The 15,868-nt window shown below is 38.6% G+C and overlaps 1 protein-coding gene across 1 annotated transcript; it reads right to left on the bottom strand.

Annotated features, from left to right (window-relative positions):
* Positions 1-3,482: 3,482 nt before the first annotated feature.
* Positions 3,483-5,558, bottom strand: LOC104417513 (inositol 4-methyltransferase). Its single transcript, XM_010028776.3, is given in 6 exon segments — positions 3,483-3,743; positions 3,745-3,900; positions 3,902-3,973; positions 4,317-4,381; positions 4,503-4,813; positions 5,106-5,558. Coding segments are annotated over 6 exon segments (1,095 nt in total). The 5' UTR covers positions 5,516-5,558; the 3' UTR covers positions 3,483-3,662.
* Positions 5,559-15,868: the final 10,310 nt, after the last annotated feature.

Genomic DNA, 15,868 nt, shown 5'->3' with positions numbered 1-15,868 from the left:
TTGTTTCACATTGGTCTTGCACACTTGCCATCGAGATTAAATAGAAAACGCTTCAAATGTTAATGGAGAAAAAAACACCACAGAAATGACATTATTTGTGGCTGATGAGGTGGCCGACCCTCGTTGATCCTTATCCTTTAGTCCCCCTCGGCGCTTGCTCTCTATTTTGTGGAGGTGTGTTTTGTAATTTTATTGGTTTATTTTCAATCTCTCTTTTTTTATTTTTTTTTAAATCTAACTCTAATTATAATAGGAGCAAAAAAAGCATCGTTCTCGTCATCTAGGCTCTTCATTGGCATAGTCACGTTGAAAGAGATGGTAATTAAAAAAAAAGAACTTAATTGCACTAATTAAATAATAATAAGATTCGATTATTTTTTTTAAATTTTAGAGCTTGATTGTACTTTATCAATAAATTTTAAAAAAATTGAAAAATAAGTTGGATTAACAAAAGAAAGGCAAGGGATGTTATGGAATATGATTAATATGATTCCCGCCTATCAATACATGATGAAAAAAAGAAAAGATATTCTTCATTGCCAGATATTTTAATATACGGGATGAATCCATTTATTTTATTTCATTTGTTATCGTTACCATAATCTCGCATAAGAGCAAATATATGCATGCATATTATTATTTAGAAAAAAAAAGTCACAAAAAAATTATATTCATTATGATATAATTTACCCAAAAAAAATTATGACATAAAAAACCTTGAAGTATACACATACTAACACATTTACCTTAATTTTTTTGTTGTGATATAAAAAAATCCAAAACTTATGTCTATGTATCACATTTATCCTCCATCAATATTAAATCGAATGATTTTTTAATTTCACTCAACTCACATGGACATTATGTCAACACAGTGCTCTGACGTTTACATAGGTAGGTTTTTAACGGTATTTACTGATGCAATTCGAACGAAAAGTAAATGTGTTTTACAGAGACAAGTTTGAAATGTTTTAAGTCATAGATAAAAGTTTAAGATAAATATGTTAGGTTTTTTATGGTTTTTTTTCCTTTACTATTTTCTTCAATTTTTCAGCCAAGATATTCGAAAATAAAAAATAAAAATCTAGAATATGAGGTGAAAAAGGAAACAAGAATTTATATTGCAATTTACAGCGCCCACGCATGCTCACGTGGTGGGTGCATGTCCTGTCTCCCGAAAACTGACCGAGGCACCTTCGTTGATCCAGTCTTCCTGACCGCCGTGGAACCGCCGTGGAACCGCATACTTGCAGTTCCACGCTCACCGGCCCGAGGAAGCGGAAGAGAGAGAGAGAGAGAGAGAGAGAGAGATGGCGGCGACCACCACCACCGGAGGCGGAACCTCCGGCGAGGGCCCGAAGATGGTGTGGAACCAGCCCCTGCAGAGGTTCGAGACGGAGGACAAGAAGGCCTACCTCCGGTACGCGCTCCGCGACGGGGGCAGGGTGATGGACATCGTCCACACCTTCGTCCCGCCCTCGAAGCGGGGGCCTGGGCTTGGCCTCCCACCTCTGCGTCTCCGCATTCCGACACGCCAAGACCAACTCCATGTCCGTCGTCCCTGCCTGCTCTTATGTCTCGGTCCGTTCTCGAAACCCTTCTTTGTCCTCTCTTTCTGTTTCTGGACGTGTCTCCTTGTTATGCCCACGAACCGTTTGATGAAATTGATCTGACGATGGACCTGGATTTTTGTCATTTCTTTGGTGTTGCTTAGTGATTTGAAGGAATGAAGCAATCCAACTTTGTAGTTCAATTCCTGTTTTTGTTGTCTAGCATCACTCGTTCTTCCTGTAACCCACAGAATTGCTCGTGTCCGTGCTGTTTCTTTCCCTAATCCCCTTTCGCTACTTATAATCAGTAGACGCGGATCCATACCTTCTCGTGTTGGTTACTCTTACTGCATTGAGTTCTTCAATCACCATGTACAGAATTGTTTGGAAATGCTACTCATATGTAAATTTACTTCTAAATGTTCGGCGAAAATAAAGGCAAGTCTCTAAGTGTCTAGTGGATGCAGCTGCTAGCTTGAACTGCTCTATTCGTAGGTCTTTCTGGGAACCTGTCCCATAACTTGTAGCAGGGAATGGTTCCCCCCGCATAAAGATGCTTGTTCCCATATCGCATTTACAGATTCTTCGAGAGAGATTAAAAAACTTGCTATAATTCTGGTTTTAAATAGCTCTCTATTTTTTTCTCTTCTGTAATGCTATTTAAGCTCTGATTACAAGATATTCCATTTTCTCTTTTGCAACAGAACGTTGGGAATTTCTCATGGCCCTGATTACTAGATGCTATCACCTGTCTTTATGGTATGGTATAGTATAGTGGGAGACAATGCTAAGAGGATTGAGTGTGAAGTACTTCTTGGCCAATTTGTAGGGGATGACATTTTGAAGAGTCACGCTTTAAATATTACAGAAGGCAATTATCTGATTCGCACCACCAACAGGACGATAAAAACATAATCCAATCCAACACTTGGTTCCGCATCTATCAGAGTTTGAACTAAGGGTGTGTTTGTTTGATGGAATACATTTTCAGGGAAAACATTTTTCTCATTTTCCAGCATTTGATTCGTTTAGGAAAATGAGTCAGCGGAAATCGTCTTCCTAGTCAACAAGAAAAAATTTATTACCAAAGCTTAAATTCAGGAAAATGATTTCCCATTTAAAAGAACCGGAAAACATTCTCTGAATCTACCAAAGGTTAGATTTGGTGCTTGGTTTACAAATATAAATATATATATATATATATTATATAAATATATTTTTAAAACTTCGAATTTCCTTTTTTTTTGTTTTTAAAAAATCGATTATTTATTTTTATTTTCTTCTTTTCTTTTCTTTGCTTTTTCTTTTTGCTTCTTCTCCACCTGTCACCTTGGCCATGGAGACAATTGGCAAGCTCGGCCTCACCCAGATTGGGCGAGCTCACGGCCTTCAATAGCGAGGCTCCAGCTCACTCGAGGCCGACAAGCCTCAAGCCTCGCCATATCGGGCAAGCTCATGGCCTCTGATGGCGAGTCTCAAGCCTCGCCAGATTGGGTGAGCTTGCAATCTCTGATGGCGAGCTGGTGAGGCTTGAGCCTTGCCACTAGAGGCCAACAAGCCTAGGGCCTTGCTAGATCGGGCAAGCTCACAGCCTTGGGTGGTGAGGCTCAAGCTCGCTTAATGCTAGCAAGCTTGCGGCCTTTGATGACAAGCCTCAAGCCTCACCTAATAGGCGAGCTCGCGGCCTCTAGCGACAACTCGAGCTCACCACTCATAAGCTGACTAGGAACAAACCGCCACAGGAAGCGAAGGGATAGCATGAGGAAGTAGAGGAGCGAAGGAGAAGAAGAAGGAAAAGAGAAAGAGAAAGAGAAAGAGAGAAACAAATAATAATAATAAATAATAATAATAATAATAATAATAATAATAATAATAATAATAATAATAATAATAATAATAATAATAAATTTTGATTTTTCTTTGTTGTTGAGATAAAGTGTGAAATTATTTTCTAATGGGATCCAAACAACAGGAAACGTTTCAATTATACATTACCAAACAAAGGAAAACAAATCTTATTCATGGAAAATGCTTTCTGAGAAAACATTTTCCTTTATTATTGAGTTTTTTGCAAAACACACATCCTAAAATTAGGAATAGACCTCGAAAGACTTAATGACCCGCCGTTTTGGGGAACTCCACTACCCGGTTGTTGTAAGCGCAACACTTGACTTCACAGCCGGTGAATCCCGCCCGCACCGCCTGTGGCCTCATACTCCTTTCGCGTCCTCTCTTTACCGCCGGGATTTTGAGCCAACATGAAGAGGTCTTGCTGGAACACATTAATCGAAGAGACATTCCCTCTCGGAACCACGGGGAGAATCGCCTCGACGAGGATCACCTTCCCATTGGCGAGGCAAAGCCTCAAAACAGTTCTTTAGAAGTTTCGAGCAATGCTCATCACTCCAATCATGGAGTATCCACTGCAATTAGATGTCCATAGATTAGAGAATTGTAAAGAAGCAATGTGATTGTGAAGGCCAATGAGCTTTGATGTTGAAAATAATCTTGAAATCAGAGTACGAATTAATCCCAAGGGATATGGTGCAACTCTTTCGAGTAATGGGAATTTTACTATTGTTCCTCGCCTTAAGGTTTCTCTGGATTCCTAGCGACATTTGTGGAGACTATTTAGGAAAAACAGATTATTGTTTCGTGAAATGGTTTGAGCAGTGAAAGAGGAATTTTGCAAAGTGATGAAGAAAACAACTACAAGGCCTCACGCATCACAAGCTGGATGAACATTAGATAAGTTGACGTCTTTACCTTCATGAAAATGGCATCTCCTCTAGGAACACTCTCAAACATATCTCCACCAACATGCTCGACACCTAAAACACGAGACATCAACACATAATCACAAGAAGAGAACCAAGATATTGTCGAATGATGTCATTAGAAACAACGAGTTCAGTGTTCTTGCAGAGTGCTGGAGTCCTGGATTTGATTTACCTGGATAAGAAGGAACATCGGCCAAGACGTGAGGCAAGTCGAAGTTGATGCCCTTGATGTGGGGATTCTTGGAGGTGATCATCTTGAGATTGAACCCGACTCCGCCTCCCACATCGACCAGCACTTCGATGCCTTCAAACCCTCTGTAGACATCGAGTATTTTCTTCATGATGAGGGAAGTATGACTCGCCATGGCCCGGTTGTAAACTTGATTGAACCTATCGTCAACGGCAGGATACTCGAACGCCGTCATCCCGTATGCCCTCTCGAACGGAACCCCTCCTTCCATGATGACATCGTTCAAGTGGTACCTGAGATTAGTCCATGAAAAATGAAGCAGCCGTAGATCTGTACAAGTAGAATTCCATAATCTTCGGAAAAAAATCGTAAATATTTCATTGAATTGAGCGTTTTTCCAAAAATCACAATCGACGACACTGTGCGACTTGTCCCCATCAAGCGCTGCGATCATATTTTAGTTTCAGCCGTTCAACAAGTAACCTAATATTCACCGTTGGAATCGCCGAACAAAAGCACAGAGGCCATTGTTCATAGAAACTACTTTTTTGACTGGTGATAGTCCAAAAATAAAAATAATATTACCAACTCTCCATGAAGACCTTGTCGTGAATTAGCAGAAATATAGGACCAACATCTCCACCTTCTTGGTCCTTGGCAAAGAACCTGCACATGGGTCCCGGACCGTACTCTCTCTCCCCTCCATCTCCATCCCCGTCGCCCCTCCTCGACCGCCACTCGATCACGCCGTGGCTCGCCAGGAGGCGCATCATCCGGTCCACCAGGACCGGGGCCCCCGGGTTCTTGGCGCCGACCCAGCTCGTTATCTCAGTGGGCGAGAGGAACCCACCCGCGGAGATGAGGGCGTCAATGATGCCGAGCTCGAGGGCCGACTTGAGGGTCATCGGAAGCACCACCTCGCCAACCAGCCGGACCAACAGCTTCCCGACTTCGTCTTCTTGATCGCGCCCTTCGCGTTCTTGGTTGTTGGCCATCGTTGGGTTTCTAGGAGCACTGACGAGAGAATAAAGAGGGACAATTCTTAAGGCTTGTGAGTAATGTTGAACTTCTTCATCTATCTATATAGCTGAATTGTCCCTTTTCTGCTAAATAAATTCACTGAAATATATTGTGTAATTATAACTCTAGATTTTTTTTTTTGGTAGGAAAATTATAATTCCAGATAGTTAAATTATAAAAAGGTTATAAAAAGTTACATTTATCTATAATTATAACGCCTACTCGAATCACGTGTTAAGATGATTAAGGACTCGTCAATCAGATTCTCTGGCCTTTCCCCGCAGTCTCTCTTGCACGCAGCTCCTAGTTTAATAATTCAAAACACCAAAAGAAAAAAAAAATCCAAAAATATCAAACCTAACGAAAAATCATTGTCTGTGTCGTTTTCTTTATTTTACAATATAAGCTAATTATCCAAATAAAGTAATTTTTTATTCTCCTTCTTTTCCGGGATATCCCATAAGCCCAAAAAAAAAAAGAAATGTTTTGTTCCCCAGAGTGGTAGGTAGGTACACGAAATGTTTTGACCAAAAAATGACAGCCCACAAATGCTGATATATTAATAAAATGAAAAAAAGAAACGATTATGATAAATTGGAAATTGGGATTTCCAATCTCAAAAAATGAGAAGAAAAAAAAGCCTCACACGGGCTTGTCCCGTTCCGTATAATATAAAATTACGTTTGACTTATGTTTGTGGGCGCCGAGACACTCGTTGGGCGCACATTTACACAGGCGTTTCCAAGATTAGTGCCGTCCTCCCATGCACATGTTACCTCTTTAAGTAAACAATCAACATTGGAGATAGTGCATCAAGCTATCCGCAAGGGCCAATCATAATAAGGTAGCCGTACTGAAAGGTGCGGCGAACCAATAACCATCTTTCAGCTAACCTAGCCTCCTCCGTCCCTCGGACCCACAAGGAATAGTACAGGAATAAGAAAACAAGCACTAGGCCCTAACCAAAACAAGTTTTGTCACGTCTCTTGTTGCTTCTCGTGTTCCCCGGCCATGCGTTACTGATTTTTGTCTTGATTTTTGTAATCGGGTAATTTTTGTAATTTTGAAATGACTTCCATATTCCCATCGTGAATGCTGACCGATCTCAATTTTCTTTTGAAATAGACAATTTGTAGGAGTGAGGAAGAAATGGTGTGAGCAATGTTGCTATCCTTTTAGGGTTGATACCACAAAAAATTCTAAATTAATATACCTATAACAAAAACAAACTCTAAACTAGTGTACTCATGATGAATTTACCCCTCACTAATTTCCGTCAAATTTTATCATGAAATTATTAAATTAGATGATACATGATGATAACCCAATTAACATGACAAATCAACATGGAAATTTATATTAATTTTAGATAAACTTGACATAATTGTATCAATTTTTTTAGTGATATTTGGAGTGAATTTGTGATAAATTTATATTAATTCAATTTTTTTCACGATATTAATCTATTTTTTAATTTAAAAATCGCTTGCCGTCCCCAAAAAGGAATTGCATTATTTTTTGTACACATATATTTGCCCCGCTTTGGAGTGCACTGTACGGACTTAGCTGTCCTGGAAACCCCAACTTCACTTTCAAGGAAACGATTCCTTTTTTTTTTTTAAATTGAAAATATGAAGGTTGAATTACTTCACATAATTCCATTTGATTTTATCATTCAACTGACTTGTAGAATTTGACGTCACGACATGACATTTCTTCTTCTTCTTTCTTTTTGCATTACTCTTCTAGAAACAAAGCTCGTATGTGTGTTTTTTTTTTTTTTTTTTTTTTTTGGCTTTGAATTTGAGAGTTTATCCATGTTAAATTGGAGAAGTAGGATTTAATGACGTCAAGCAATCACGCACGCACATCTAGTCAAATGCACAACACCTTATGGAAAAATTGCATTAGGCTTGTGCTGCTTCGGTGCGTAAATTTCACCACAAGACCCCACATTTTCTACCATGCGATTGTTGTATAAACAAATCTAACATGATTTTCAAGGAAGTCACCTAAAAACTTACAAAAAATCAACAATATAACCCAAGAGGGAGGGTTTAATTACGTAAGATCGATTCGATTTTGGGACGATACAAGTTTGCCTACAAACTTTCACCAATTGAAGATTGACTTGAATTTTCATTTAAGTGGCTGTGAACCTTCCGTTATATTTTTTGTTAGATGCGTAACACTTGTTGACTCATGAGAGGTAAAAGTATATTCCCATCTTTTTTGAAAGAAATTTCTCATATAAACCAGAAGAAATTTAAAATAAAAATAAAAAGAAAAGGAAGAGAAAAAAAGATGTGCTTTCTAATTTTTTTTTTTGAAAGAATCCATTTTTTTATCAAGCCAACAATGTTTGTTACTAAGTTTTACTCATTATTTTATATATATATATATAGCTCTATATACAAAATATGGTGATACTTAGTTCAAAGGAATAACCTCATTGTGAACAACAACAAACATTACCTAAAAGTTCAAAGACTCGTAGTATAATTATCCTTCTGTTTCAGCTTAAATCTTAAATTGGGTGATCGCATCTAAATTCCACTAACTTTTATAATATTAATAGATGTAGAATTTATTATATTACCTTACTTTGTCATTTTTTTCTTATGACGAATTACCTTAACACATTGAACCATGAACTTATATAACTAAGGATTTCTTGATGGGTGACAATTCTTTACATAACAAGTTTAAAAATAAATAAAAAATGCACAAACTATACTTCTTATTTTCAACATTCATCTTTCGTGGAAAAAAGAATTTTCCATCAACAATGTTAATAGATTGATGTTTGTGTTATCGAAATCGTAAAATCGTCCCTCATGACACCATCAATAAATAAATTTCCAAATACGGATCAAATAAACTTTTTCTTTTTTGGCAAAATAATCACAACGTGAATGCAATGGAATTTCAAATTTTGGGGGAAACGAACGTGGTAATTTGCTGGTCCAGCGGCAACTTCTTCTCTCCAAACGGTGGGGGCCCGTCGCGTCTCTCCTCCGACTCCCAAACCGCAGCAAATGGCGCCCGTCCTAAGCGCCTCGTCGTCTTCTCGTCCGTACGAGACGTTTGCAAAATTACATTCGGCCAAAAGGCAAAAAAAAAAAAAAAAAAAGCAAAAAGAAGAAAGAACTTAACAAAATCACATAATTACCACGTCGCCGTTGCAGTCGGTTTTTTCTTCCTTTAATTCTTTTTCTTTCCCAATTAGGCGTTTAATCAATATTATTTCGAAAAATTAAGAAAAAGAGGAAGACAAAGATCGCGATCCTCCTCTCTCTTTCTCTCTCTACATTTCATCGCAAAAACCTCTCTCTCTCCGGCCTTCTCGGCTAGCGATCATCTCCTGTCGTGCTTTGCTATAGGGAGGAAGAAGAGGCGTCATTGATGCTCTTCCCCTCCTCCTATGAAGGTGGCGAGGCTCCGATCTTCCGTTAGGGTTCCTCCGACCACCGGCCACTTGGCCCCTCGGCGAGAGCTCAGCCTTCAGCCGCCAATTGAACCTCATTCTCTCTCTCTTTTTTAATTTTTTTTTAATTTGGTTTTAAATTAAATTTAATAATTTTTTATATTAATTATTTATCCACGTTAGTAGCAAGACAAGGCTGTTTTGGTACTTGTCTAACCATGCTAGTATGCAAAATGACGTCATTTTGTTCTTGGCTCACCGGAAAATCACAACATCATTGTTTGACCGGATTTTCTTACTATTAGCACTTAACTAATCTATTTTGCTTTGATTTTAGCACTTAAATGTCATTTTCCTGACTTTTGACACTTAAGTGTCCATTCGTGCTAAATTTTGGCACTCTGACTCTTTAGAATGGACCGAACAACATAATATTTCTTGGAGAATGATTGCAAAGCAAGCACCACATGGACACATTCGTGATGGCAACAGTAATGAGCTTCCGCTCATGTTCAAAGCCTTATCATGCAAGAAAATTAAAGAGCTCGGACTCTTGAAGAGCAAAGGACTTCTTTTGTGAATCTCATATTGCTGACAAAATTGAGGATTAGCATTAAAAAAATTGTTCCTCCCTTAAACAATAGTACAATCACAACGTCTCAATTCACGAGTCGACACGCGTATTGATATACACGTCAGGCATATTCCAAAGAACTTACAAGGGAAGACGACTCCTAGTAACTATTGGGTACAATGAAAATGAACATTTAAAGCCCAAGATTCATCTCGGGAAAAATGGAAAAGTGTGGAGCAACAGACTTTGGTTACATCACATAAAGTAAGAATGACATAGTAAGTAATTAAAGTATCATCCCGTAGTATTCTATTAGCACTAGAAGCTTTTATTAAAGCAAGCTATGCTATGCTTTAATAAAAGCTTTTGGACGCATTTTAAAGCATGACTTCAGTCCTGGAAGGCTACTCGTTAGGAGTCTTTTGGACGCATTTTAAAGCAAGCTATGCTATTTGGAATACAAAATCAATACATGTGAGGTATAAAGACGGTATATAATTGGTTCCCATTTTCCTACAGGTTGCAACATCATGAGCGATCAACTTCTTCTAAAATAACCAATGTTTCTTTTTCGATTTCTACGGAATTGGAGCACCCATAGAAAATGAAAAGTTATGTAGGCAATACAACTCTATATTCCATGCCACAGGATTTAAGTAGCCAAAAGGAAAACACACCTTGTATTGCAAAGAGGGGATCATAGTGAACCTCACACCAGAAACTCAACCAATACTCCGCATCAGTTGAAAGTAAGGTTAGCAAAAAAATATGGAGTTTCAAAAGACTAGTCGCACATTGAACAAAAGCAATAGTAGAGCAATTGCAAATGTTCACATCCAAGTTCTAAATCAATCAAATATATATTGAATCGTACCCAAGAAGCTGTTCTAAGCAAGCAAAAGAACAATATTTAATTTTCTAGAGGAACAACAAGCAAAGCATCACAAAGGAGGATCTATGCGCATATATATGCGAGCAACACACTGTTTTCCAAGACAAACAAGAAGTAATATAAACCCATTCGAACTTCTAACAAACCAAACCCAAGAACTTCGCATTCATCACATTGCACCTACTAATAATTTCACCCAACAAAACAACTATGACGAAGAAAACAAGCAAGCAATACCCTAAGCAAAGGGAACTTATAAATCCAACTGCCCAACAGTAATCAAGCTGTGAATATAAGTATCATCTGGAGGCTCTCCAACATCAACCAAATAACCATTGAACATCATCGACTCACTGGAATAAATAACTTCATCAATCTTCAAAATCCTATTTTCCAACAATTGCTTGATACATTCATACAGCATTACCTATCGTATATGCAACCATCAATCACAACATGGACTAATCTACTCAAAACAAGCGCAATCATGGAAAGTATTACAACCAAAAGCACATAAAAGAAACAATCTGTAATGGTAGAAAAAGTAAAATCCTAGGCAGCATCAAATAGCTACCATTCAGTTCAATCGAGCAAGCTAAATTCGGGAACAAATGGTAACAAATCAATTGTTACTGCACTTTTGACGTAGATTAGCTAATCAAACCAAATCATGTCCGAGCCCAATCAAAGGCAACTAAATTGCCGATCAAGTTGAGCTAGACATTAGTGGCGGAGATTAGTAGGGAAAGCAAAGGTACTTTGCTAGTGGAGGTGAGGAGAGAGAGGAAGCCATTGCGATAGACCTTGTACTTCTGCTTCTACTTCAAGTGCTTCATGAAGGTAATACTCTATTACTTTGGAGCTTCCATGGTCGTTGCATTTGGGATGAAAAAGATTTCTAGGGATATGTTCAAAGCCCAGGCATTGGCTCCGAGGCCACCAGACCCTAGGCACAATGATGTTGAGTCGAGCGCAAGCCTCACAACAATAGAGTTAGAGCAACGATAAAGAGATCCATCCATGTCCAAATAATTTAGAGAATTACTCGATCTCATTTTACTCTTTTATCAAACATTAGTATATTGCATCTAGTTAGAATAAAATATATATATCTTTTAAATTAAGAGAGAATTTTAAAAGCAACTAGTCATATCAATATTCTACATTCTAGTTAGGATTCCACGTATCATATGGGACTCTAAAACTAAATCATCCTCCCAATTCATGTTCAAGTGATTACACTAACTTGACAGAAAAGTAGCCAGAGAAGTTGGAATAGATTATCATATCCAATACAATATTCAAGCAAGTCAGCGAGGATTCAAAAGAATGGCCCTCCTTATTGCCATGGGACGTTTTTGCAACTATCGCTTGAACCTTAATAAGTAGGCAACCAAAGACAAAAGAGTTAGGTCATTTTAGTCTTTGTGATGGAATAATAATGTCATGTGATATATGCATCATACAGAAAAATGTCTTCATATGGTACAAAAGGAAAACATGAATTCGCAAATTATATATTTTCCATAATTTGTGTTGGGATATAATACGCAAAAATGACAGGATCTTGCAATTTACGTCAATGCAAAATCGCTAGAAAAATAAACAAAAAATAATAAGGACACCAGAAATTTACGTGGTTTGGTCCGAGTATCAGTACCTACGTCCATGGGGAGAGTCAGCAGCAAATAATCAACTATAATCAGAGAATCAGAGTTTACAATCACTCACACGCTCAAGTGTTTCCCACACCTAAATTTAACCCCAAACTTAAAGTGTTTATAAATAAATAACTCACTTGGACATAAACTCACGACACAAAAATACCGCACGTTCAAGCTCAAAACAATACGTTCTACGTACGGCTTCGTGTATCCCTTCAAAGCTTCGCGTGGCTTGCGGCTTCAAAGATTGTGGATGTTGCTGCTTCGTAGGGGTGCAGCAGCCACTCATCGAAATAAAATAAAAAATAAAATAAAAATAAACTCTACGTAATACCTCTGTTTTATACGTGTGCCCAGGTCAAACTTTGACCTGGGCCCACCATCACTTTTGGCTTCACGTGGGAGACTTCCTACGTGCGTCTCTCCTTCCCTCGGTATGGAATGTGTGCCCAAAGTCAAATATTTGACTTTAGGCCCCACATTGTAAGCCCCACGTTGAAAACCTCCTGTAGATAAAAGAAGAAAATTTTGTTGCTTTTTTTAATTCTATTTTATTTCCTATTTTGTGCAGTTTTAAGAAGTCCAGCGAATTTCTTCTACTTGGGAAATCTTTATTAACAAAATTCGGTATAATAAATCATCATCCGAATTCAAACTCGAGACATTAATTTAACAATTCTCCACATTGGCTCGATATTTGAAGCCAAGTTATAGTGCTCATCATCTATGCTGCTCTCCCAACGCCCTAATGGGCGCTCACTCTCCACAGATGCCAATTGAGCTCAAGTAGAGATTGAACTTCACTAAAGGAACAGACTTAGTCATCATGTCTGCCGAGTTTTTTACTGTAGCAATCTTTTTGACAATAACATTACCCTTAACTAAGACATCTCGGATGAAGTGATACATGATGTTGATATGTTTCATTCGCTCGTGATAAACTAGATTATACGCCAAATATATTGTACATTGGTTATCACAGTGTATATCCACACTTTTATGTTCTAACCCAAAGTCCGAGAGCAAACTTTGTAACCATATGGCCTTATTCACTACAAAAGTTAGTGCCATGTACTCTGCCTCAGTCGAAGACAATGCAATGTGATCCTGTAAGGATGTTTTCCAACTAACTGCACCACCTGCTGGCATAAACACGTACCCTGCTAAAGACTTGCGATCATCCAAGTTAACGGCGTGATCCGAATCCACAAAACCAGTGATCTCACTACCATTGCTGTCCTTACAGTACACTGTACCAACATCTGTTGTCCCTTTCAAATATCTAAGGATCCATTTCACAGTTTCCCAATGAGTTTTACTAGGACGCTTCATATAGCAACTAACCGTGCTCACAGCTTGTGAAATATCGGGCTTAGTGCATACCATAGCATACATAATACTACCTACGGTACTAGAATAAGGAACACGGGACATATGTTCCTCCTCTTCTTCCTCAATCTACGATGATAATTTACCTGAAAGTTTAAAGTGCTTCGCTATAGGTGTACCTATAGATTTTGCTGACTGCATATTAAAACGTGCGATGATCTTCTTAATATATTTCTTTTGAGATAGATGTAAAACTCCCGCAATCCTGTCACGCAAAATCTCCATACCTAAATTTTCTCTGCAGCACCTAAATCTTTCATCTCAAATTCAATATTTAACCGCCTCTTCAGCACATCAATATCAGACATATTCTTAGTTGCTATTAACATATCATCAACATATAAATAAATCAAAGAACCATTCTCCAATCTCCTAAAGTAGACACAGCTATCCATCTGACTTTTTGTGTCGTCTTGACTAGCCATGAAAGTATCAAAACGTTTATACCACTGCCTAGGAGACTGTTTTAGCCTATACAAAGATTTCTTCAACAAGCAAACATAATCTTCCTTACCTGGAATAGCAAATCCCTCTGGCTGCTTCATGTAAATCTACTCCTCCAACTCACCATAAAGAAACGCAGTTTTCACATCTAATTACTCTAACTCGAGATCCTACGAAGTAACTAAGGCAAATAAAACACAAATAGAAGTATGTCTTACCACAGGAGAGAACACATCATTGTAGTCAATGCTCTCATGCTATGTACATCCCTTCGCCACAAGTCTCGCCTTATACCTCGCTGTCTCAACACCGGGAATGCCTTCTTTCCATTTAAAGACCCATTTACTTCCGACAATCTTTTGGCTCTTGGGTACTTTGACCAACTCCCATGTCTGATTTCGATGGAGTGATTCAATCTCTTCACTCATAGCCCCTAGCCACAGCAATGACTCCGAACTAGTCATCGCCTCAGAGTAAGACGAAGGCTCATCTGTCTCCACCTCATCACCTACAGTCAATGCATAAGCAATATCTGTATAACCATAACGTACCGGTGATTTAATTTGCATTCTCTATCTATCTGCGGCTATAGTGTGCTGCGGCTTTGCTGGTTGTTCACTATCACCGACTTCAGGAATTACGGCTTCATCTGCAATCTCAACTTCTCTTATATTCGAGGTCTTCAAAGTCTCCACTTGAAACTCCACCTCACTAATGACACCATGATTTGTCTTCTTTGCTGGTTGTATCTCAGAACTCCTTTGTTGAAGCATTGCGGTCTCATCGAAGATTACGTCTCTACTGATTAGAAAATCGGGTGATTTGGGATCAGTGCACCACAGCCGGTAACCTTTCACCCCATGTGCATAATCTAGAAATATGTACTTCTTCACCCTCAGCTCAAGCTTACCATCACTTGCATGAAATTACGTAGGACATCAGAATATATGTAATCTAGAATAATCAATAGGTTTCCCCGACCATACTTCTTCAGGAGTCTTCCACTCGATAGTAGATGATGGAGATCGATTAACCAAGTAACATGCCATGTTCACTGCTTCGGCCCAAAATTTCTTGCCAAATCCTACATGCGAAAGTATGCATCGTGCTCCCTCAAGCAAAGTTTTGTTCTTCCGTTCTGCCACGCCATTCTGCTATGGTGTCCCATGTACTGTGCGATGTCTCACAATACCTTCTTTCTTGCAAAACTCAGTAAAATCTTTACCACAGAACTCTATGTCATTATCGGTTCTCAGGCACTTGATTTGTTTATCTGACTGCTTCTCAATCAATGCCTTAAATTTCTTGAACCGATCAAACACATCAAATTTATGATTCAGAAAGTATACCCATACCTTCCTCAAATAATTGTCGATAAATGTTAACATATATTAGGCACCTCCTTTTGAAAGAACCAAAGACGGGCCCTAGACGTCTGAATGAATATATTTAATTGATCGTTTGGTCGAATAAATAGCTGTAGTAAACTTAACTCGATGCTGCTTTCCAAATATGTAGTGCTCACATAAGTCCAGCTTCCCTATTTTCTGACCCTTCAATAACCAACTTTCACTCAGCATCGTCATACCTGCCTCACTCATGTGCTCTAAACGCATATGTCATAATTAATTCAAGTCAAAGTCTGACTCACTTAATGAAACTGCAGTGATTCCGGTCACGGTTTCTCCCACTAGATGATAGAGAGTATTTACTTTATTCCCTTTCATCATTGTCATGGCACCTCGAGAGATCTTCAGTACTCCACCTTCAGCGGTGTACCTACACCCGATGTCATCGAGTGTCCCTAGAGAAATAAGGTTCTTATTGAGCTCTAGTACATGCCTCATATCTGTCAATGTGCGCACCACCCCATCGTGCATCCGAATCTGAGTTGTCCATATCCTCACAGCCTTACAGACTGCATTATTCCCCAAAAAA

The sequence above is a fragment of the Eucalyptus grandis genome, chromosome 9 (assembly GCF_016545825.1).
Source record: "Eucalyptus grandis isolate ANBG69807.140 chromosome 9, ASM1654582v1, whole genome shotgun sequence".
In the NCBI taxonomy this organism is placed as follows: Eukaryota; Viridiplantae; Streptophyta; class Magnoliopsida; order Myrtales; family Myrtaceae; genus Eucalyptus; species Eucalyptus grandis.
The sequence above is the reverse complement of the archived record's forward strand: the minus strand, read 5'-3'. Positions and strand labels throughout refer to the sequence as shown.